The sequence below is a fragment of the Callithrix jacchus genome, chromosome 17, assembly GCF_049354715.1.
Source record: "Callithrix jacchus isolate 240 chromosome 17, calJac240_pri, whole genome shotgun sequence".
NCBI lineage: Eukaryota > Metazoa > Chordata > Mammalia > Primates > Cebidae > Callithrix > Callithrix jacchus.
The window spans coordinates 26,837,481-26,862,837 of record NC_133518.1 but is presented as its reverse complement, the minus strand read 5'-3'; the positions used below and the strand labels follow the sequence as shown (position 1 = coordinate 26,862,837).

The 25,357-nt window shown below is 40.3% G+C and overlaps 1 protein-coding gene across 1 annotated transcript in view; it reads right to left on the bottom strand.

The window, feature by feature from the left end:
- Positions 1–600: 600 nt before the first annotated feature.
- The window catches only part of RARRES1 (retinoic acid receptor responder 1), a 38,778-nt gene continuing 14,021 nt past the window's right edge, over positions 601–25,357 (bottom strand). The window contains exons 2-6 of the mRNA XM_035278392.3: positions 21,596–21,658; positions 18,557–18,740; positions 13,241–13,377; positions 5,515–5,577; positions 601–5,433 (exon numbers count right to left, since the gene is read on the bottom strand). Of these exons, the coding sequence (XP_035134283.1) occupies positions 5,284–5,433; positions 5,515–5,577; positions 13,241–13,377; positions 18,557–18,740; positions 21,596–21,658 (597 nt within the window). The 3' untranslated portion in view covers positions 601–5,283. The remainder of the gene's footprint in view (positions 5,434–5,514; positions 5,578–13,240; positions 13,378–18,556; positions 18,741–21,595; positions 21,659–25,357) is intronic.

Below are 25,357 nucleotides of genomic sequence, written 5' to 3'. Positions count from 1 at the left end.
TATACATTCTCTGTACCTTCATGGAACTTAGCATGATTCCTCTGGCCGTTGAGAATAGTCACAACTACTGAAACTAAACTGGATAAACTTGGATAAGTAAGTAAAAGTTTTACTTATTTTTAATTTGTAAAACATCCTGGTTATAATGTTACAATGTCAGAAAAGGTCCTAGATGGCGGGCCGCAATGGCTCACACCTGTAATCCCAGCACTTTGGAAGGCCAAAGTGGGTGGATCATGAGGTCAGAAGATTGAGACCATCCTGGCTAATAAAGTGAAACCCCATCTCCATTAAAAATACAAAAAACTAGCAGGGCATGGTGGCACATGCCTGTAGTCCTAGCTACTTGAGAGGCTGAGGCAGGAGAATCACTTGAACCCAGGAGGCAGAGGTTGCAATGAGGCGAGATTACATCACTGCACTCCAGCCTGGGCTACAGAGTGAGACTCCATCTCAAAAAAAAAAAAAAAAAGGAAAGAAAGAAAAGGTCATAGATATTTAATCCAACACCAGCATTTCATGGGTAATGACTTAGGCCTAGCTGGTGGGAGTAATTAGAATAGGATCACAAATGGACAGATCAGGACCGGAACCCACATCTCTTTCAAACTCATTAGTTTATTGAATCCAACACCAGCATCTCATATGCAATGACTCAGGCACAGCTGAGAGTAACTAGAATGGGATCACATAAGGACAGATCAGGATCAGAACCCACATCTCTTTCTAACTCATTAGTTATAGTTGGTAAAGATCACATACTAACCAAAGTCTGTAGCATGGAAAAAAATTAATGAGAATATTCATAAGTGAAGGTTGTTTATACTGCTATCAAGAAGGATAATTTTGGCTAATTGGAATATTACATACTTGTATTGGAGAATAGTAGCAGCACTAGGCAGTATTGTACTGATTCCTGACCCTCACTGCACTTTAAAAATCACTGGGGGAGACTTAAAAAGAAATACCTAGGCTCACACCCAGGAATTTAGATTATTTGGCTGGATCAAGATAAAAGTTTTTTGGGTGATTCTAATATGCAGACAAAGTTAAAGACTAATGAAATATTGCCTGCACTACACTTAAGCCCAAGCCACGAAATGAAAAATTTGTGAAATTCAGAAGTGTCATATTGTATTCTTTTGGGTAATATTAGAATGTGTTTGTTTGTTTGACAACTTCTTTTTTTTAAGAAATGGGGTCTTCTAAGACAAGAAACATCTGACTCAGCAATACCATTACTGGGTATATACTCAAAGGAATGTAAATCATTCTGTTATAAAGACGCATGCACACATTCATTGCAGAATTATTCACAATAGCAGAGAAATGGAATCAACCTAAATGCCCATCAATGATAGACTAGATAAAGAAATGTGGTACATACACATTGTGGAATACTATGTAGCCATAAAGAAGAATGAGATCAAGTCCTTTGCAGGGACATAGATGGAACTAGAAGCCATTATCCTCATCAAATTAACATAGGAAAAGAAAGCCAAATACTGCCTGTTCTCACAAGTGGGAGTTAAATGATGAGAACACATGAACACAGAGAGGATTAACACATGCTGGGGCTGGGGCGTATTGGGAGGGTGCAGGGTGGGCGGCGGGAGAGGATCAGGAAAAATAACTGATGGGTACTAGGCTTTTACCTCATTGAAGAAATAATCTGTACAGCAAACCCCACAACATATTGTTGTGGGGCATTGTTACCTATGTAACAAGCCTGCACATGTACCCCTGAACTTAAAGAGATGGGGTCTCGCTATGTTGCCCAGGCCGCTCGCAAACTCATGGGCTCAAGCAATCCTCTGGTCTCAGCCTCTAGAGTAGCTGGGGCACTAGGCACACATCACCATACCTGACTTGATAATTTTACCTTAAAAAACAAAAAAGTCAGTGTTTCTGTTTTTTGTTATTTCTTTCCTCTGCTCACTCTTAGATTGTGTAGTTGTAAAATCACTAACATTTAGTTAGCTCTGAAGTTTAGGATTTTTGATATCTTAATATTTTTGAAATCTGGATAAGTCTCAAAATTGACAGCCAACCCAATAGGAGTAAATTGTGACATGTTGGAATGTGTCCCTTTGTACAAGATAGCTATTTGCAGTGCTAAAACTGTAAATTGTTGAACTGGAGCTCTAATTGCCACTGAAAGTATCTTCAAATAACATTGTAGTGCATCATTGAAATAAGTTAATTGTATTCAAGGAAAATTGATTGTGAGCGTTCATTCATTTATCGATTCCAATAAGTCCTAGGCAGCAAGTTAGGTGACTATAGTATTTTGAAAACTAGGAAAAATCACAAAACAGGTCAGAATTTTCTAATTTGAGAGAAATTGATATAATAAACTAATATGTCATGAATGACTAAACATTCAAGTACAAATATATAAGCTTCCAACTGATTTTCAAAATTATTTAACTTCTAAAAATTCATAATTCAGGTAGGAAGAAAATGAAACTATGATTAAAATAAAATGGAATGTAGACAAATCCCTGGTATTATTTTACATGTCTTAAAATTCTAGAAGTTCTAGAGATTAAGAAAATGAATGTGATGCTGTTTGTGATTGTCATTAGCTAACAGTGATGCAGAATAACTTAGACTCTTGAAAAGAGGACTTAGGGAATTTAGTTTTTCATTTTATGCCAAGTGATTTTTTGGTTGTTAGCTAGTGGAACCACTGTTAGTAATATTAACAATTTTAGAGTTTGAACTAGAAAAGATGTTCTGAGGCTGGGCATGGTGGCTCACACCTGTGATCCCAGTACTTTGGGAGGCTGAGGTGGGTGGATCACCTGAGGTCAGGAGTTGAGACCACCCTGGCCCACACAGTGAAACCCTGTCTCTACTAGAAATACAAAAATCATCTGAGCTCGGTGACATGCATCCGTAGTCCCAGCTACTCGGGAGGCTGAGGCAGGAGAATTGCTTGAACCTGGGAGGCAGACGCTGCACTGAGCTGAGATGGTACTGCCACTGCACTCCATTACTCTAGCTTGGGCAACAGAGTGAGACTCTGTGACAAAAAAAAAAAAAAAAAAAGGTAAGATGTTCTAACGGTGATACTGATAAATTTTTAGTTGGTTTAACTTTTGGGGGTTTTGTAAATTTATAAATTAGGTAATTGTGTTTGTATATTATTTGTATGTATAGAATTCTCCTTCATATTCTATTATACTGTAATAAATCTGCTAAAGGGTTACCTTAGAATCATTACCTGGTTGGATTACGGTCACATTTGTGAGCCTAATCTCACTAATGAAAAATGTGTTTTAGTGGCTCACATCTGTAATTCCAACACTTTGGGAGGCCAAGGTGGGAGGATCCCTTGAGCCTAGAAGTTTGAGACTAGCCTGGGCAACATAGGGTGACAAATAACCAGCTGGTGTGGGACATCCTGGGATAGATAATCATTTGCTTCCAGTGTGAAGACAGCCACTCAATGAAGGTCAAACAGAAAAAAAAAGGAGAAAAGAAAAACGCCTTTATGGGGATGAGGACTTTGAGAAAGCTGCAACTCTAGAAAGCTGAAACACCAAGTAAATGCCGTTCTCTAGTCCTTAACATGACACTAAAAGATTTATTAAATATCACAGGACATTGAGTGTACTATTGTAATGCTCTTAGGACTTTTTTTGAAGATAATTTGGGGAACTTCAGTGATAGAAATTTATCACTTGATTTTGGCACAATTTAATCATTGTGGATTCTGATAATTTGTAAAAAGTATCTCTTCATTATCTCATAGATGGGAGAGCTGATGTATCCTTTAAATGATTGTTTGCAATGCTTCCAGATACTGCAACTCTTTATTTTTTATATGTATTTTTAAAAATTAAGACTGGATTTCACTATGCTGCTCAGGCTGGGCTTAAGTGATCTTCTTACCTTTGGCCTCCTAAAATGCTGGGATTATAGGAATGAGCCCAGCCACAAGTCTTTAAATCAGTAAACGTTTTTTAAAGAGAGGGGGTCTCACTGTGTTGTCCAGGCTAGTCATGAACTCCTGGGCTCAAGTGATTCTCCAGCCTCCCAAAAGTGCTGAGATTACAGGCATGAGCCAACAGCCCTGTTTTTTTTTTTTTTTAATTAAAAAAAATTTTTTTTTTAAATTTAAATCAAGTGGATTTGGGGAAGATAAATGCAAAGCAAAGGGCTTTAAGTAGAAAAAAAAGTAAACTAGATCAGCTTATTTTGTATGGTTCATGCCTTTAAAATTTTCTCTTTAGAATAAACTTTTCTGATGATCTAAAAGTAATGTTTTGATATATTTTAAGGTTGATGTTTCCTAATCAATTATTGACTACCAAACCTGGCTCAAGGTTTTTAGACACCAACATAAGCATTCCATTAAATGATACTAATTTTGAGAGGCAAATGATGGCAACGCTTCCTGGATCAATTCCTCCTGCCTTCAGGAGATACTCCACTGAATTGGATTATGGTACATACTATGTTTGCTTTTATAAATTACTTAGGCCAACACTTGGTCCAAGTTGTCTTTGTAAATGAAAATTGTAAATATTTAATATGCTTTCAGTTACATCCGTATTTCTTCTGATGGATGTTTGCAGACAGCTTTATCTGGTGAGACATTCTATTATTTGTAAAATTTAAGTTAAGCAATATTACTATTTCATTTAATTCCAGTTTAGCACAAGACTTTCCTTTGTATACAGATCTCCACAAGAGCATTTAACACATTTCAGTATTTAGAAATGTAAATATGTATTTAAAAGTAGATAGCAAGTTAAAAAGGAATACTTGCCTGAAATCATAAAATATAATACAGTTTCTTTTAAACAGTTAATTTTTTCCCTATAATTTACTTTCATTGAAAATGTTATCTTTGTTTACATACTAGATAGAAGCAATTTAGCAACATAAAATATATTAGCTATAGTATGTTAAAAAGAATGAGAAATGCAGATTCAGAGATGGGACCATCATTTTTTGCAGTTTTTTAAAAATGCTGATCTTGTTGCAGCATACACTAATTATCCAGGCTTTACGTTTTAGGGCTGAAACCCTGAGGAACCTGCTGGTGACTGTTTAGCACGGAGCGGAGTTCAGGTCCATGTGCTTCCAGAATTAAAAGCGAAAGCAGACCAATTGAGAAACAAACAAAAAACCAGCATCTTTGAATTTGAGTTTTTACTTGTAATCATAGGCTTTCCCAAATTATTAGAATATCTATACCTTAGCTATTTTACCAGAAAAATGCTAGTACAGTCACGTGTTTAGAAGCTGGAAAAATATCATTTTTTCTTTTTAGAAATTACTAAGTTCTGTTGGTGCTACAGCTGATCCTTCTTCAGTTCCAGAGGCTTCTTCTGGTGTCTGTAGCTCTTGACAGTGGTACTTCACTTTAAGTGGTTTGCCAGGGTACCAGACCAAGTGAATACGACAGGGAATTATTTCCTAGGAAATAAGAGTTATAAAATATTATGATCTGCAAAAACTTATGGTAAAAACAATTCTACATACAATTTTCTGTTTTACCTGTGTTGATAATTCATGAAGTAGAACAGTGTAATCAAAATCAATTGTATCATCGTTAGTTTTCTAGAGGGAGAAAAAAAAGTCAGTATAATAAATATGGTGGTATTTGGTGTAATAAATATGCAATACATTCTTGTTTTGAATGGGTGCCTTGACTCTCCTACTGCCTTTTAGATTTTTGCCTCATGGTTTTTGGTAGTATTTTGCTTCAAGATATGGAAGTCATTGATCCTCATTTTTGTCTTGTCACTGAGTTACATGGAAGTCTGGCTGAATGTCTATCACTTTTCCTCTTTAATATTCATAGTTTCGGATGGACACTGAGTCTGTGGAGATAGGGAGATTCTTTTAACAACCTTAAGGATCTGGATACCGTATATGCACCTCAAGCTGATATATTAGCCCTGATATAACAGACAATAAGACAAGGGGAAGGACAACTAGTAATTCTAGAATGCCTACCATGGGCTAGGTTCTGTGCTAGGCACCTTCTACGTGTTCTCATGTAATTCTCCTTTACAGTCTATGTATTATGAGCCTAGTTTTACAGGAGAGGTAATTTGAGGTTACAGCTAGGAAGTGACAAATGGGAATTCCAACTCAGATCTACTGACTCCAGCACCCATATTCTTCATATATACTACATGAATACCACACTGTTGCTAAAACCAGTGCCTTAGATATTTTTCAGTAGGCAGGCAGTCTTTACCTCTTCTATTCACAGTGTTTCTATACATTTTACTAGTGACTAAACCAACTCCATATTTTCTTTTTGACATTTCCTTTAGATTGCTTATCTGTTCACAAGTAAAAGTGGAAGAAAGAACATTTTTTTTTAAAAAAAACCTCAATTTGGATTATAATTTTAGTCTTCCTACAATGGAGTACTCCATTTTTCTGAGAAAAAGAGAATGAGTTACTTAAAAAAAACTTTTTCTTCTTTTCTCTTTCCTCCTTTTCCCCTGTTCTCCACTTCCTACTCAGCTCTTTAGAAATGGAATCATAACCTTTACTTTCCCTTTTACCAGGTACTCCCTGCATGGCAAGCTTATGTATGCGCTCACTCTAAAGCTCGAGAGCTGGAACTCTCTCCCACCAGGAAAAGGCATTGAGAGACAACAGTCCATTTACAACCTCTGTTAGGACCATGAAGGAACTCTGTCCAAAATCTTGAGACAATGGCCAGTTTACAGTCTAGCTCTGCCCACATGGCACCAGCTCAATCGCCCAGTAGATAAGGTATTCAAGTGAGTCACATAGACCCTGCACCTGCTCGCTTCCTCCCCTGCATGCCGTTCATGCCAAGTCCCCCTTTAAAAGCCCTTGCTTTTTGTCCCAAAAGGGAAATAGTACCTTAAAGGCAGGAGCCTATACTTATTCCCCTAAGCTAGCTTTGAAATAAAGTCACTTTATTTATACCAGACCTCACTTTTGTGAATTGGACTCTGCAAGCAGCAAACAACTAAACTTGCATTTTGGATATATTACCAGGTTTGTGTTAAGACTACTAAAGAATACAGAAAAGCAACCCCCACAAAAAAAAACAGTTTTGTCTCCCCTTTGCCTACATTGATGAAGATTTTTACAAGCCATGACATTTCCAGTAGGTGAGGAAGTCTGGAGGGAGAAGATACAAGAGAGGGCCTGGATAAATCAGAAAGCAACTGCATTTTCTATGGTGTCTTCTTGGCAATACTGGGTAAGTTTCCCTCCTGTCTCACAGTGCACCCACAAATGTTCAGAGCAAACATCTGAGGCACAAACAGCAAAGTCAGAGAATTCATGAGAGAAAATTCAGTGTCTCTTTCATAAGGGAACAGTTACTGGAGGTTCCAGTGATTAGTTCGGCATTGTCACTTTGAGGATATGTTTAGCTTTGTTTGACCTCCATTTGGTAGCTGTCTGGACCTTGGAAGGAAACAGTTATCTATCCCAAGATGTCCCACACCAGCTGGATATTTGTCTCAGACTTCTGTGCTGTCTGTACTATTTTTCAAGTCTTGAGTGTTTATCATGTATTTTTATAATTTAAGAATTGGTTTTAGGCTGGACATGGTGGCTCACACCTGTAATCCCAGCACTTTGGGAGGCCAAGGTAGGAGGATCACTTGAGCCCAGGAGTTTAAGACCAGCCTGGGCAACATAGTGAGACCTCATCTCTATTAAAAAATGATTGTATATATATGTATGCAAATATATGTGTATATATATATTGGTTTTACTTATACACTTACAATGTTTTTTTGAGAACAGTCTTATTCTGCTTTTGAAAACAACATTTCTGAAGGAAATCATGGCAGTCTCCAGTGAGGCAAAAAAGAGGCTGGAGCTTAAAACAAGCGTTAGCATTCCAGCCCCATTTGACAAGCTATTTTGCTAAAGGTGCAGAAAGAGTGTTACCCATTTTTAAATACAAAAATGTGAGTCATGATAATGCTTGGAAAACCCTGTATCATTTGATTGAGAAATTCCTTGGTAAAGTTATTGAAACATCCCCTTACATTTGTGTTTTTATAGATTCCTCCTCCTTTAAGAGGAACCACCATTAAACCAAACCAAAAAGCACAGCTTATTAAAAAACTGCAGAAGAGGTCATTGCACATTGCAGGCTGGCAAAGTATGCCTGGATTGGACTGCCTTCACCAAGTGAAGCTCTGCCAAGAAGTCATTTCTAATATTATTCAGAAATTATCTTTTTGGCTTCAATTCAGATCATCATAAATGTCAAATCTTGTAGCCCAAATTGATGATGATTTGTTGTTACATTTCCTGGTAACTCAGCACTTAATCTTGTTGGAGACAGACTGGAAGTGTTTTGTTTGTTCCCTTTTGCTTGCTCATGACCCAGCACACCCCATGCCTCTCCACCCTACTTACCCCAAAAGAGAGAGAGAAGACTAACAGACCCAGGGTGGTTTTAGTAGTGAGGAAGTAGGCTTAAGTTAGTAATAGAAGTTATAAAGTAGATTTCAGTATAATAGATAAAGTAGATAAGATGGCTTCTTATGTAGCTTTGGCTAGTGGAGACTTAGGGTGAAGATGAGCTGACTGATAGTGATGTGCTACAGGTTAGATAGTTTGGTGCTTACAAATCTGATACTAATTGATAGGAGTTAGAACAATACTCAGCTTGACTTTTCTCAATTCATATTCAGGGCTAAAGGTATGGCCTTATCATATATCCCTTGTTCTTGGCACAGTCCTCATAGTATTGGGAATGACATCTATTCTTCAATTCTAAGGAAAGAGTTGTGCCAGTAAGATGGGTCTTATTTTACATTTGCATTTCAAACCTTTTTTTGCTCACTCTTCCCTCAGGCCTTGTTCATTTGGGCCTGTGAGGTTATAAGCTTGTACTTCATCACACAATTTTGAAAGGTGAAATTACCCTGAGTATCAAGACAGTAATTCCCACCCAGAAAGTTTTTGGAAAAATTATAATCTTTAGACTTTCTTTGAGCTACCTTGGGCTAAAAGCACTGTTAAATCCAGTAAGAAGTTGTAGCTTTTGTAAGTTTCCTTATTCTTTATTCCCTGCTTTCAAGGCCAGACTTCCTTATTCTCTCTGTTTCCCTGCTCTGGTCACAGCAAGCAACTTCCCAGCCAGTCCTTATCTATAGGGCCCACATTTTACTCACTCTGCAAATTACCCCTCCTGCCAGAATAGTTTCTCCCACCGAAACTGTCCTTCCTCCCAGTGTAACCCCCTCTCTGCACCCTTCAAATTAGCTAACCAGGACCAGTTTAGATTGTGCAGTCCAGTTCCAGCCAATGGAGACAGGACACAGTAGTAGAAACCCATTGTGTTAGAAATAAAAACCTCTTGCTTTCCTTTGTTCGTGGTGCTCTTGCCATCGTTCCATCTGTGAGATGCACCCTTCTATGGAAGTAAATTTGCCTTGCTGAGAAAATTTATGTTTGAGTGCTATTTATTTTGTAGCACCCGAATTTGTTTCTAACAAGTACCTCCAGTCATTCCTGCCTCTGTGTTGTACTGGCTTTCTCAGCCCTAGTGTCCTGTTGGCTAGTTTCTCAGAACAGTATTTAGAACTTCTGCTCATAGGGTATTTTTTTAAAATCATTGATTGTTTTGTCTGTTGCTTGTGTTGCTTCTTTTGATCAGGGTCACAGGAGACCTTAGTGGCCACTGAGTAGCAGAATTTGAAAAATCTTTGTGGATATGTACATACTTAAAAAGAACTCTAAGCTGAAATGCATATCAACCTTGAAACCAAATTTCCTAATTGCTCTGGTAATTTAAATTTGTATTAGTTTCACTTCAGTCTGTTTGTGAGTCCTCATTTAATAGGCCCTAAGAGATGAAGTGATTTGCCTTGGGTGACCCAGCAAGTCAGCTGCATATTCAACTATTATTTATCTTAACACCCAAACACCACAGGGGAAAAGTAAAATCTAAAACTCTTACTCAATGACCATTTTCCCTTTGCATTTCTGTTTTTTAACTGTCTAGTTACATATATGTTCTTGCTTTCCCACTTGCAGTTTGGTTGAGTGGACAGATAATGGACATGAAAGACTGGTTAGAATGGGAGAGAAATATAGCTGCTATTTTTTTGTACCCTAGTATGTCCTAGTGCTAAAAATATGTCATATGCAACTGTAAAAGAAAGGGAAACATGTTAAAAGTCTTAGTTTTTCTCTGTTATATCAATGTGTTGCTCTATTCCTATTAGGTTTTTCTCTCACATTCACTGCAGTCAGTCCTACATTATCCTGACGCCATTTTCTACACTTAAAACAACCTCTTTCCCCCTGACTTTTCAGGTAAAGTAAAAGCCTCTTGTTGAGAATGTGGTCATCTTGGTAGATGAGAGTGTGTCAGAAACAGAGATAGAAACTTATCTAGCAAAAGAACTAGTACTGTATCTTGACTTGTTATATAGCAACAATTAATTAGAGGGTAATTTCTATTTACAAGCACTCTGTAAGGGGGAAAGACATGTTCGTTTTGATAAGTAAAGACAAAATCTAGGTTTCTAATTGATGTCTGTTGTACATGTGATCTTTGGAAAGCCAACCAAACTATTTATTTTTGGCAAAAAAAATGATGGTATAATGCTGGGCAAATCCTGTACTCAGAAGATATTTACTGATTATCCATCCATGGGTGAATCTATGAACAAAACAAATCTTTTAAATTGGTGCTTATGATTGGCTCAGCTTGCCTCTCTAATACTCCCAATACCTTCAACTCTCATCCTGCTCTCAGCTGATGACTTTGCCTCCTCTTTCACTGAGAAGACAGAAGCAGTTAGAACTTCCACAAACTCCCACTTTGATATCTGCCCTCCTAGTACTAGGCCACTGTTTCCTGCTTTCCCTCTAGGTGAACTCTCTATGTTCCTAATATCATCCGGATTGATCATACCCTCTCTTGCCTATCTTTTCCCTCTCTTTCCTGCAATTCCTACTTTGCCTTTCTTTACTGGACTTTTTCTCATCAACATATAAATTTGCTGTTACTTCTCCCAACCAAAAATAAGCAAAAAAAAAAAAAAAAAAAAAAAAAAAGCCCTTTCAGCCCTATGCCCACTCATTGTCCAGCTGTAGTCCTCTTCTCCTTCCTTTTACTCTTCTTTATTATAGCTAAATTTCTTGAAAGGGCTGAGTGTCCACTTCCTCTCTTCCCATCCTTTCCTGAACCTACCCCAATCAGGCTTTTGTCAAAACTGTGCCAGTGAGAGGACTCTTGATAAGCTCTCCATTGACTGTGAGTTGCTCAATCAAACGGGCAGTTCTCAGTCCTCATCTTACCTGACTTTCCAGCAGCGTTAATACTACCAGCCGGTCCTCATCCTTGAGATACTTTCCTTTCCCATATCTCCAACTGCTTAAGTCAGAAGTGTTCCATGATCCATTCCTTACATAACTTAACTTCATTTTCTTCACTCATTACTTGTGACCTCATCCAGTCTTGTGACTTTAAATACTATCTATATGGTGATAACTAGAGCCAAGACCTCTCCCCCACTTCAGACTCTTCTGTCCAGATGATTATACAAATTCTCTATTTGGTTATAGAATTTAGAATGCCCCAAATTAAGATAATTTCCCTCAATTCTGTTCCTCCTATAAGGTTCCCAAATCAGTAAATGAAAACTCTATTCTTCCAGTTATTCACACCAAAATTCTAAAAATCATCTTTAACTCCTCTCATGTCTGATACCCATATCCAACCCATGAGCCAATATTGTCACTCTGCCAGAATCCAAGTGTCTTTCCAGCTCCATTGCTACCACCCTGGTCCAAGCTTTTTTTTTTTTTTTTTTTTGGAGACAGAGTCTTGCTCTGTAGCCCAGGCTGGAATGCAGTGGTGCGATCAGAGCTCACTGCGACCTCTGCCTCCCTGGCTCAAGCGATTCTCCTGCCTCAGCCTCCCGAGTAGCTGGGCTTACAGGCATCTGCCACCAAGTCCAGTTAATTTCTATTTTGAGTAGAGACAGAGTTTCACCATGTTGGCCAGGCTGGTCTAAAGCTCCTGACCTCAAGTAATCCACCCACCTTGACCTCCCAAAGTGCTGGGATTACAGGTGTGAGCCTTTGCACCCACCCAATATTGCAATACTTTACTGGTCTGCTGGAAAGAGGAGTCAGGTCATGTCACTCCTCTGGTTAAAACCCTCTAATGGGTAAACGAGTGAAAGATAAGAAAGACCCTTTGAGTGGCCCGTAAGGTCTTACATGAGCTGATGCTTTTCATTTGCCCCACTCCATTTGATCTGTCTCCTAGCATGCTCCCTTTGTCACTCAGTTCTAGCCACAGCAGCCTCACTGCTATTTCTCCTGCTCTCAGCTGATGACTTTGTCCCATTTCACTGAGAAGACTGAGCAGTTAGAATACAACTTCCACAAACTCTCACCTTGATATCTGTCTATCCTTTTACCAGCATCTGCGCCGCTGCTTCCCTCTAGGTGGACCCTCTGTATTCCTAAGATCATCTGGATTGATCACATACTTCCTGCCTACTCAAAGACATTAACCTTGCAGCCTCAGTGTCCTCTGTCTGACATTTTCTTTCCTTATGGGAGTGGGGCTCAGCTCACTCTAACTTCCCTTTGGTCTCTACTCCAAAGTCACCTTTGCTCAAATTAGCCTTACTTCAGACTAAGTAGTAATTCTGTCAATACCCTACATTCTCTTTTCCCTACCTCATTTTTTTGTTTTTCTTTTCTTTTTTAAGAGACAGCATTTCTGTTGCCTAGGATGGAGTAAAGTAGCTCAATCATAGCTTATTGCAACCTCCAACTCCTGGATCAAGCAAGAAGCCTCCCACCTCAGTGTCCTGAATAGCAGGGACTACAGGCATGTGCCACCATATCTGGCTAATTTTTAATTTTTTTGTAGAGATGGGATCTTGCTATGCTGCCCAGGCTGGTCTCAAAATTCCTGACTTTAAATGATCCTTATACCTTGGAGAGTTAATTTTTTTCATAGCATTTACCATTGTGTGATACATATTTATTTATTAGTTCACTGTCTCTTTTTATCTTCTCTCCCTAGAATTAACGAGGGCAGCGACATTGTGTTCACAGTGTATCCCCAGCCCCTGAAACAATACTTAGCCCATTGCAGGAACTCAAATATTTGTTAAATAAATGAAATGTGATTAAAACTCTCGATATGAAATTATAAGTTCACATAAATTCAGTCTAAGGATACTGCATTGATTCTTGTGGCACAAGCTAATTTTCAAGTTTTTCTTACCCACTGCCTCACACTAGTGAGCTGTGCCAAGTAGTAGCGTGAAAACTGGGTTGTCATTTCCCACATCACATAAGAGCTTCCAAGGAAAGCCAAATCCCAGATGGGTCTCAGAGAGGCATCAATATGTCCATGATTATCTGAGAGAGACAAAAAAAGCATATTTGTATTAATGCATTTTTGAGACAAAAATCTCAGAAGCTTCAGAAATGAAATAGGGTTTAAACTTAGTCATACCAGTCATCCCCCTCACAGTAAGACCTTGAGCCACACATGTGATTTATTTGTATCTGTTTCTATGTGACTTTGTGGATTTATATTCTTCAACTTGCCAAACTGAGTAAATTTATTCTAAATCAATTTAATGGCCATTTGCTATACTGTATACATGCAAAATAAGAGCTACAAAGCCTATGTCCTATCAAGCCTATGTCCACAAAGTATCTTGGAGCCATCCTGTCTTCTCCAAATTCACGGCCACCACCCTTCATGCCTGGGCTGCTTCTCTGAGACCACGGCCACTGTCTGCTACCAAATCTCTTAGATTTCAGTCTTCTCCTTCCAGCTGTCTCACACCCAGCAGCTAAAGTAACTTTTCCACACTCATTACTGAATACTCAAAGTTGACATTCAATTTAACCTAGTCTTGTTAGTTAAGAAGCATTTTTTTAAGAGACAGGGTCTTGCTCTGTTGCCCAGGCTAGAATGCAGTGCCACAATTATACTTCACAGTAGCCTTGAATTCCTGGGCTCAAGCTATCCTCCTGCCATGGCCTCCCAAAGTGCTGCTGAGATTATAGGTGAGGGCCACTGTGTTGGCCAAGAAGCATTTTTAATTAGGTTGAAAAGTCTATCACTGTTATTCTCCACCTTACCTTCTGGTTTAGGTCTACAGTCAGTGTGATGGGTGGTCTTTGCTTCCCAGTCTGCCAGAGTATCTTTATGCTTCTCTGATCATTGGCTTTAAAGCTAATCAGTGTATTGGCAGCATCTCTGTCACTTTTGTTTAACACATGAAGAAATCAGGTAGATTTGTTCTATGTAATTATTTTTGGATCTAAAATCTTTTAAATTTGGCAAACATCTTTCTTAAAACTTACACAGTATCAGACACTGTGAGAGGTAGAGATACGATGACTAATAAATTACTGTTTATGACTTTTAGGAGCTCAGATTTAATGAGATGACTGTTCATGAACCATCATTTTATGCAATTTTGCAGGGATACTATATTAAGGCCTAATAATAGCACAATACATGAGGAATACTAACAAGCTTATTAGGAAACTAATCCAAATGAATGCTCAGTTTGTTGAGGTAGGGGAAAGGGAATGTAGGATATTGATTATAATTTAAGCAGCATTCATTGATTTCTTGGGATCTGTGCAGGATACCAAGATGAGTCCCCGTCCTCTACATGTTGACAGGGTGGGGTTATAGTTGATAGATCCCTTAAGGAAGGGAGGATCAGAAAGCTGAGGGACAGCAGGGAAAGGACAGGTTTCTTTGGGCTGGAGCGGGTTGGGGGAAGCTTCACAGAGATGAGATTTTTGCTGCACCTTAAATTGCTGTCACGTGTGTGGGGGTGGGGATGGGAGTAGGGGTGTGAGTTAGAGAACAAGCACGTGAAGGTAGGAAGGCATGGGGCGGGGGCAGCCTCAGTGACTGGTCTTGATACAGTATACAGTATACAGTGTACTGGCACCAGATACTGAAAGGCCTTGTTTGCAGAGGTGCCAGAGCAGGTATGAAGTGTGACTGAGTAGTAAGTGTGGGAAGATGACTTTGACTGCTGGGTGCAGTGGTCTCAGGGAGTAGTCGAGGTATGAAGGATGGTGCCGGGTTTGGAGAAGGCAAGATGAGTCCAGAACACTTTGTGAATGCAGGCTTGATAGGAAATGGCAAGTTATTAAATGTTAGGAGATTAGGTGAAAATGACCTAAGTTTCTAGCCAAATCTAGGAGAACAGTATACTGTTATATAAATGTAGGACAGAATGTGGGAACATTTTGGGTGAAAACAAGTTGAGTTTGTAATTAGGTGTATTCAATACAGTGTCAAGAAAGCCATGAAGGTAGATGATATAAAGTGCTGCAGATAGGCTGGGCACAGTGGCTCAAGCCTATATAATCCCAGCATTTTGGGAGGCCGAGGTGGGTTAATCACCTGAGGTCAGGAGTTCGAGACCATCCTGACCAACATGGTGAAAGCCCATCTTCTATTAAAAATACAGACATTAGCCGGGCGTCATGGCCTATGATCTTAGCTACTCAGGAGGCTGAGGCAGGAGAATTGCTTGAACCTGGGAGACGGAGGTTGCATTGAGCTGAGATCGCACCACCGCACTCCAGCCTGGGTGACAGAGGGAGACTCTGTCTCAAAAAAAAAAAGTGCTATAGATAAATAAGGAAGGATAAGAAGTAAGATCTGGTTGGGGTTCTTGGTGATCTCTGTGGTCCCTTTATGTACATAGAGTAGAAGCCAAATAGGAAGAGGCTGAGGATGCGGCAGTGTGTATAGAATCTACTTTTGAAAAGTAGAATGAGGGAAAAGGGGGTGATGGGTCTATAAAGAAATTGATCAACCAACTCTGATTGATGATCTCTGTTGGACAAGAGAAGGAACTGATTGACGAAGATTTTAAAGGTAGGAAGGATACTGATGGGGCAAAATTATGAAGCCAAAGTATAAATAAAAGAGGTCTTAGAATTAAAGAGAGTGTTGGGGAAGATGTAGCGACTTTGTGAGGTAGGAAGAAATGACAGAATCAAATGTCTCAATCTCAGTAAAGCAGGAGGCAAGACTATCTCCTGAAAGTGTATGAGGCTGGGTGTGGGCCTTGAAGAAATGGAAAAGCTTTGACATGGCTGTCATGTGGAGGACAGTAAGATGTTAGAAATGAATAGGTAGCAGCAGTGAGGGCTCAGCACTTGGAGAAATCTTTCAGAACAAAATACCTGTTGAGAATCAAGCAAAAAGGTATTTGTTACCTTTCATTGTCATCATTCACCCTTACTTGGCTTATTGAAGTTTTTTGGTTCTATAATGCTTTCCTGTTAATATCCAAGTGCCTTCAAACTTGGAACTGAGGACTTTCAGTACTCTTCACTGGCTTTTCTGTGTAATTTCTTTAACCTGGTAATGTCATTTTTCCTGTCAGCATATGATAAGTAATCAACAGGGAGCTGTGACTATTTTTACAGATGTTATTGTAGAAAGCGTGTTTTAGACTTGTACTTCCTGACTAGAATATCAGTATTTCACGAATGAATTTGTTGTTCCTCATTGGTATGAGCAGTTGAACCATAAGAACTTCAGAACATTATGTAATACAAGACTGAATTCAGCATCTTGGATATAAACTTTATTGCTTATTTTACTATTAAGAGGTTTCCCATCATTCTTGTCTTCACTGACTGAAAACTTCTTGGATCCAACTCAGCATCAAAAGGTATTCTGCCTTTTGGTGCTGCTGTGAGTTCAGATTTGTGAGATAAAACCCATCACCCTAGAAGATAAGTGAGTTATACTAAATACTGTGAATAGTGAGAACATTTGAAAGGATAAGTGCTGGCAGCACTGCTATAGAATCACTTGGGCAGACATAACTTCAGCTGGTTATTCTCAGTTCTTCAGTCTTTGTATGTAGTATACTTGGTTTCATCAATAGGAAGTTTACAAATTCATTAGAAGTAAAATGTTTACTCATAAAAAAACAGACAACATAAGGGGAAAAAAAACAATGTGAAGCAAGGATATTCCAAAATGGATTAGATCTTCTCATTTATCCATTATACTACAACAGCCCAGTGCCTTGTATCAATTAAATACTGAGTAGGAATCTGCTGAGGTTTGAACTGGGTAAAATTTATGTTATCTAAAACCAAACCTTTTTGGTTTTAAGTAAATAATTTTACATACACAGACAAGCTATAGATAGCACCATTAAATGTCTCTGCTAAATTTCATATGACAGCAAAACTCACAAGTTTTTTGATGAAAGGTACCCTCTATTAAAAAGATTATTTTGCAGTTTCACAGTAGCTATGTTAAGTTAGATTATTGTAGAATGGCCCCTATGGATATGCAGGACTTATTAACTAAACATAATTCAGTTAACCTGCACTATTAAAGAGTGCCTAGAATCTCATGATCCTGTGGCAAATATTCAAAGAAAAGATCCAATACAATTTCTAAAATTTGTGTTTTAAGGAGTACAGATAAGCCCTATTTTCCCAACTAAAGGAAAACAATCCCTAAGTAAGTATAGATTTATAAGTATCGGTCATTAGCTCATTTATTTCAAGCAATACTAAATATAAACCAATTCTGCTACAACATGAGATATTAATTGCTCCTGTTGATTCTTTGGCACAGGACTTGATTCCAGTTGTCAGAGAACTATATGAGAATCATTCAGCGTTCAGAATTTTAGAAATGCAAGAAGCAGTATTCCACTTCCAGGTTTTTAAGGACACTTAGTCCCAGTAAATCAATGGGGAGCAGAGACACTCAGGAATGGAGACTACAGAGCCTCCAGTGTTGACATGGGTTTGCCACAGAATCTGGGCAAGTGAGCGAACTGTGGGAGAGGGTGGGATGATGAGTGCTGTAGTGGTTAGACATCAAGCTTAATACCCAGGAGCAAGGCCAGATATGACTTTCGTGGTTTTGAAAATTGGATTTGTCAGTAAATGTGCTGAGTCTCAACTGCTGCCCACACATTCTGGTGAGTACCAAGAACAAATGAGTCAGCTTCACTTTAGCTGAGTCACTTCAGCCGGCAGGGCTCCTGTGTTAGAGACAGCACACTGCCCATTAACCACTGACCTGAAATGAGAGAAACATGACTCCCCTGCAGCATCCCAGAAAAGGGCTCACCCGGCCCTGAGGCATAAGGCTGTGATGAACTGAGTGGAGGCTCTGGAGGCTGTCATATGAAGTTTCAAAAGCCACTGGCAGAAATAGAAATGTCGCCTCAGCTCCTGGACTAAACCCTGAAAACAGCACCCCTGTACGCATATCCTATTTCAGAATCCTCTACCTCTTACCTGGGGTTCAGTTCTTACTGTGCGCCTCATTCTGTGATGGAAAATGAGGAGATTAAAGGGATACTTAACTGTTGGTGGAGTAACTGCATTGGACTTGAGATGAACAGAAAGATAATACCTCTGAGTTTTGTTTAAATTACGAGGCATACCACAATCTTTAGTTGAATGAAAGTACCACTTTAGGGATAAAAACTTAAGTGATTTTTGTTTTGAAGATTAATTATTACATACATTCCTGAATATAGAAATTCCAAATGCTGATTCATACCAGGTATGCTGTCTATCTCCAAGGGGTTTTGCAGTTGCTTCATTTGCTTGTAAAGCAGGTAATCCTCTTGTTGTCTTTTCTTTTTCTCGATGAACCGTGTACAAGTTACATTGATGGCTGGTCGGGGTTTCTGATTCTTGAAAAACACTCGAGCAGAACATTTCCCCAAATGTCCCTCACCTTCCTGAAGTAAAGATTTTGGAATTAAACAGGATACTTTCTCATCACCTCCCACTCACCCCGGTGCACACAGGCACACACAAGATTGAGAAGAGTTCATTGTACATGGCAGCCAGGCTCTGGCATCAATAGACGTAGTGGGTTTTGCTTTATAGAAAGTGGTTTTTGTTGTCATAGCTGAATACAACAGTCCTCTCTTTGCTATCATTTAAACTCTTCTGATTGTGACTTTATAAAATGATGTGGGGCATATTTCCAAAGAAATATCATTGACATCCATTGACTACTGCTTGGCTCAAAACTCTAGGGTAGTGGACACTTTCCTCTCTAATGTGGACTAACATAATCCTTAGGTGGACCTCAAAGTTACTAACTTGAACTAAAAGATGAAGCTGCCTCCTGATTTTTTTTGAGACGGAGTTTTGCTCTCGTTGCCCAGGCTGGAGTGTAATGGCACGATCTCAGCTCACTGCAAACTCCACCTCCTGGATTCAAGCAATTCTCCTGCCTCAGCCTCCTGAGTACCTGGAATTTCCGGCATGCACCAGCATGCCTGGCTAATTTTATATGTTTAGTAGAGACGGGGGTTTCTACATGCTGGTCAGGCTGGTCTCGATCTCCCGACCTCAGGTGATCCGCTCATCTCTGCCTCCTAAAGTGCTGGGATTATAGACATGAGCCACTGCGCCCGGCCGAAGCTGGCTCCTATTTACAAAAATAACAACATCATCTTCATGCTGCCTTATGAATTAGGTCTTCTTATTCCAATTTGAATGAATAAGATACTGAGGTGTAAGGAGGAACCTACTCTGTGTCTCACAGCTGATAAGCAGTAAGCCAGGGCTTGACCTTACTTCTGTCTAACACCAAAGCCCAGACTCTGCACTAACTTCATCTGTCTATGCCAAGATCTAATCCAGAAGAAATGGAGGCACTGATCATCCACATGGGATTCATTCAACTATGCGAGTGATGTTTATTTGCATTCATGTTTAAATATAGATGTTCTGGATATTCTGGGATCTCCCTCAGTTTACAATCCAGAAACATCTGGAGCTTCAGCCAGACATCATACACATGACTCATTTCTAGGATAGTGGTTCTTCCCCCTTTTAAGGAATTCCCTAGATTTCTTAACCAGATAATACAAGCCAGGGAATCTATTCCCTGAAAAACGCACATATCAACACTGGGCCTAGAATTTGAGGAAGTTCATGGGCCTCTTCTTGGCCCTACCCAAATCCAACTATTGTTGGCTGGTTGTGAAGTTGAGGTGATAATCTTCTTGTTACTTTGGTGGTTGTTTAAACTGGGTGAAGTCCCAGTGAAAAGAACAACCAAAAAGAAAAACAAAAAATCCATGAGGAAACAAATTGTAATCAAAATTCTATCTGTGCTTGAGCCCAGGAAGTCAAGTTTGCAGTGAGCCATAATTGTGCCAATTCACTCCAGCCAGGGAGACAGAGCATGATCCTGTCTCAAAAAGAATAATAAATAAATAAATAAATAAATAAATAAAGGATCTGCTTAACAAGCCTGTTTCTAAAACTAACTCAAAAAACTGAGAAACACTTTCCAGTGGGCAACTTCTACTGTGAGTGCTGGTTTTGAGTGAAAGAGAATTTCCATACTGCTTTAAGATGTTAATTATTGTGTACCATAGAAAAATGGTGAAGGAAGCCTTCAGGATAAGGCTTATGAAAGGGCAGAAGGAGGCTAGTACATGCCTCCTCTGATGTCTATGCCATTTCCAAGAAGACAAAAAGAACCAGGTACTGTCCCCTTTTTTCCCCCAAAACATCTCCATGGAATCAAAGCCGTTGCCTGAGGATAAAATAATTGCCCTTCACCCTCTGAAATGGAGCATTTCAGTTAGCTAGCTGTGCTCTTAATGCATCTATAGGATCAAATCCAAGGAAGCATATTGTTGGTGAAAATAATCTAGTAATTGTGTTCCCTCTAGCTTTAGTCTAACTTTCAGTTTGCAACACAACAATCAAAAGCATCTTTCTTATGCTTTAAGGAAATTTTAATTTGTGGGTTAATAAAGTCAGAGCATACTGCTGTCATGTTGGAACTTGTTTCTGAATACTGGTGAGCATTCTTCCAGGAGCATGGGGTTGAGGGAGTAATGCCTTCACTCTTGAAACTCTGCCACCCTGGAACACTTTGATCCTGGATGCTGCCTGCTCTAGGCTGCTTCTCAGCACAAGACAAAGAGCATTTGGGCCAGTCTCCACTCTGCCCATGCTCTGATTGCCGCCTTTCAGCTTCGTCCAGCACAAGGAAGTTCATCTGGCTCTAGTTTCTGTATGAGTTTTCTCTTTATTCTCTTCTTGAAAACAGGGAAAAGGAAACTTGGCAAAACATGGTCTGCTTGGTCAAAACTCTAGTGAGGCTGATGAGGGCTGGAGCATGTGCTGGTGTTTTGCAGAGCGCCTCTGTGTACGTTAGCTCGTGGGGTTGGTCTCATGCTATGCTGGCCTGCTAACCAGAAATGTCAGCAGCTGACAGGAAAAGAATAAGTTGGCATTTGAGAGTGAGTCATTCTGAGGACTCTGAGGAGCTAGGAGGGATACCAGAAGGAGTTGTGAAATTCTCTCTTAGGGGTCCCAAGGCAGAGGGAGGTGATGGCTTATATGGATTGTTTTAAATGCAGTCTCGCATAAGATCATGAAGTAGTTAAATATTGAGCTCTTGCCTAGTTCTGTTCTTTAATTCTTGATAACAAATAGGAAACAAATCAGGAAAAAAACAAAACCAAACCTCCAGGTCACTATATGTTAAGATTATCACTTTTTTACAAAGCCATATTTACAGCAGTTGCTAATAGGATACTTTACCAACGTGGCTGCTTACCTCTGGGTTGTAGCGCTCTGTGCTGAAGACCACATCAACTTTACACCCCTCTTTTGGATTAATCTGAAATACAGAAACGGAATCTTAGTATAGTGGAAGCTCCCTTAAACATCATCATAGCCAGGAATCACACTCTCAGGATAACATGGCATGCAAATGGTAGCTGTAGCATTTAACCTGAATCAAATTGGTGATTGCTTGGAAGAAAGATTTCAAATTTTGTTCTGATCATGCCATTCTGCTTGCTAGTTTGACACCTACTCACAAAGAGGGATGTTGAGAAAGAGAAATGGTTGTTTTCTGACTGGACTGACTTTGTGAGAGCATTGAAAGGAGAAATGAACAGGTGTGTGCAGGGAGCTGGAGGGAATTCCTTCATCCCCAGCTCCTCAGTGCCTGCTCCACTCCCTGTCCTGGGTGTTGGGGCTACATCAGTGAGCAGGACAGACCAAGACTTGCCATCCTGCCACCCACAGCCCAATGGGGATGCTGGTGACAAATGCAGAACAAGTAATAATTATGTTTTCAGGGGCTGATGAGTGAAGAAAGAGTGGCGGTGTAGGAAGGTGCTTGGGAAGAGGCGATCCCAAAGCCCAAAGATGAGACCGGCAGGACAGGAATTAGCCATCCCAGATCTGGGTGGGGGATGCGCACTGCAGGCAGAGGGGACCCACCAGTGCAGGCAGGAGGTGGAACTTGAGCCTGCGACAGGACGAATCACCAACACTGAAGAAGTTTTTCAATGCTATGCTCTTTATTTCCTGCATTTTTACAGGCAAGTATACTTTTAAACTTCTGAAGTGTTCATGTCTAGCCTTTTAAAACTGTTGAATTGATTCCAGTGCGTATTTTGGAATATACATATCTATGGTCATTGTGGCAATTTAAACTGTTTAGAAGAAGTTCATATTATTTGCCATCATTTTTTTAAGAAAGCAAAATGATCATTCAGTAAAAGAAATATTTCCTAGAGAGGAAAGGGAACTTTCTGTTGTATGGAGTCGAAGTTATTTCACGTAGCATTGATTAAGGTTAGACTCTGGAAACACTAGTTTCCTTGGAATCGTAGTGTAGGAATGCAATAACCAAAAAATGCATTATTTTATTTTAAATAGACCGGATATCATCCATTTCTGTTATAGATTCTTTAAAAATGCTGGGAAACTGGAGAAGAGAAGGAAAGGATTCCATGGCAGTTATTTATGTAGAGAATATTTAAATTTGTACGTGCATAGATGTTGCTGGGGAAGAAGCGGAATTCCCAGGAGAACTCACTGCACACAGAGCAGTTTGCTGAGGGCTCATTGTCAAGCTTCAAATGAATTCTGTTGTAAGCTGAAACACTGATTTTGGTTGACACAGTGCACACACACAAGTCTGTCTTTTCACTCATTCACTGTTCACCACCTACTATGCCAGAGCTTGGGGAGATATAAAGAAATGTGACATCCAGCCCAGCCTTTCCAGAAACCTACTTCTATCATGGAAACAGGGTTGCAGTGCAGCTGATCAGTGTGGCTGAGCACAGCCTGCATGAGGGTGCTAAGTTTAGGAGGCCTTCTAGAGCAGGTGAGGCCTAAACTAATGTGAGGAGCCAGTGTTAGTCAGGCAAAGGTGTGGGAGTGGGATGTCAGGGTTGGAATTCCAGGGAGACAGTGAGGCTGGAGAAAAGGTGTCTGGGGAGGCGGGTGCATCTTACTTTTTGGAAGATGACTTGGAACTTGATCCCAAAGTCTGGAAGAGTAACACTAAACATATCCACAGTACACCGGGTGTTGTTAAGAGTAGGATGAGGCATAAACGGGGCTCAGGACAGTACCTGGGTCAGGGTAAAATTCAGTCTGGCCACTATTTTTATTATTATTAAAATCTATAAGCACGAGAGAGTAGAAGAACTGGGCTAAACGCAAGAGGCTGACCCAAGTTCAAGGATAGGGAAGTTATATAACATGGTCTCTCATCAAGGTTGCTCCCGAAACACCCAATGAGTATTGAAAGGATATAAATGAGACATGCCTGACAGTGGCTGGACAAGGCTCTCATGACCTCTATCGCAAAGATTCCTGAAGTTCAGCATCTTTAGTACCTGCCAATATGGGAGGAACACTGGGCTGTGGCTTGCTGCCTCTTATACTCCCAGCCACATGGGCACCCGCAAACAACTAACACTCGAAAGGCAACACTTCTGCTTGCCAGCAGGTTCTAAGCCTTGAAAGGCTCGATGCACCAGCCCTGCCCCTCCGCAGTCTGCCTGTCCTGTTGAGTAGGGGCTTCCTGGGTACGGCCTCCTGCAGAGGAGTCAGTGACACCCTCAGGTTTCTAGCCAGGGGGTGGACAAGGGTGGGCATTCATAAAATGAGGAAGAAGCCGAGTTGGGTGAGTTCAGTCTCTGGCACATGGGGAAATTTGAGATGTCTTGGAAAATGCTGAGGGTTATAGAAGTAGGATCAGCAGAGGTGGTGGTGAAAGCCATAGGATTTGTTGCAGTCCCCCGGGGAAGATGTGTAGACATCAGCCTTCACATCAGTGATACACTGGGGCGTGGTTATACACTATACAAAGAGATTCACTAAAGTCTTCCTTATTCTTTTCCTTTCCTTTTCTTTTTTTATATGGAGTTTCGCTCTTGTTGCTCAGGCTAGAGTGCAATGGCACGATCTCGGCCCACCACAACCTCTGCCTCCCAGGTTCAAGCAATTCTCCTGCCTCAGCCTCCGAGTAGCTGGGATTACAGGCATACACCACCACAACCAGCTAATTTTGTATTTTCAGTAGAGACAGGGTTTCTCCACGTTGATCAGGCTGGTCTTGAACTTCCGACCTCAGGTGATCCACCCACCTCGGCCTCCCAGAGTGTTGAGATTACAGGCGTGAGCCACTGTGTCTGGCCGAAGTCTTCCTTATTCTTGATATAATTAGGCATATTTTAAATACAGGACTTACGATTTGACACAACAGTTTTCTGGAAACATGGAGGCAAAGTGAGAAAGGCTTTAAGCTGGTATGGAGTCTGTCCTTTTAAAGAGTTATTATTATTTTTGCTGTTTTGATTTATTTTGTTTTAATAATGAGGCACTCTTAAAAGTGTCCACATTTCATCCAAAATGAGAGTTTTATATTTTTGGTTGTACTTTCTCATGTATCAAGACACAGAGGTTTTATCTCTCACAAAGTCCTCTCCCTTCTCCCTTCCTCTGAGTCACAAGTGCCATGTGCTGCTTTGCTGGCTCTGGTGAGATGAGCCGCACAGCCACAGGCCTGTGGGCGGGGTCAGTGGCAGCTAGGGCCACCTTCCTCTGGACACAATGTCTTGCGCTCCAGTAGTTGTGTTGAACTCTGGCTGTCCTTGATTTAAAATGTTCTGTGGAAAAGGGGTTCTTGGTCAACAACATCGCTCCATGATTTCGGCTTCAACATTATTCAGAGTCCTGTGCTGGGTGCAGGAAAGACAGAGCAAAACAGCAGCAGCTGCCCTCAGTGCAGCCTGGGGGAGATGACTTTAAATAGAGCATTGTAGGATTGACTGTTTGATTATGGCTGACTGAAGAGCTATGAAATGGTAGCTGGAGAGTTGATCTAGTCTAGGGATCAGGGAAATGACATTTGAGCTGAACTCTGAAGATAAAGAAGGAATTGATCTTGGTTGGGGGAGGAGAGCTGGCAAGGGCCTGAGGAGCAGTCATGGGGCCCCAGGGCAGAAAGACTGGAGCCGGAGCCAGTACAGGGAAGGGCTGACTGGGTGGCAAGGGCTACACCTGCAGG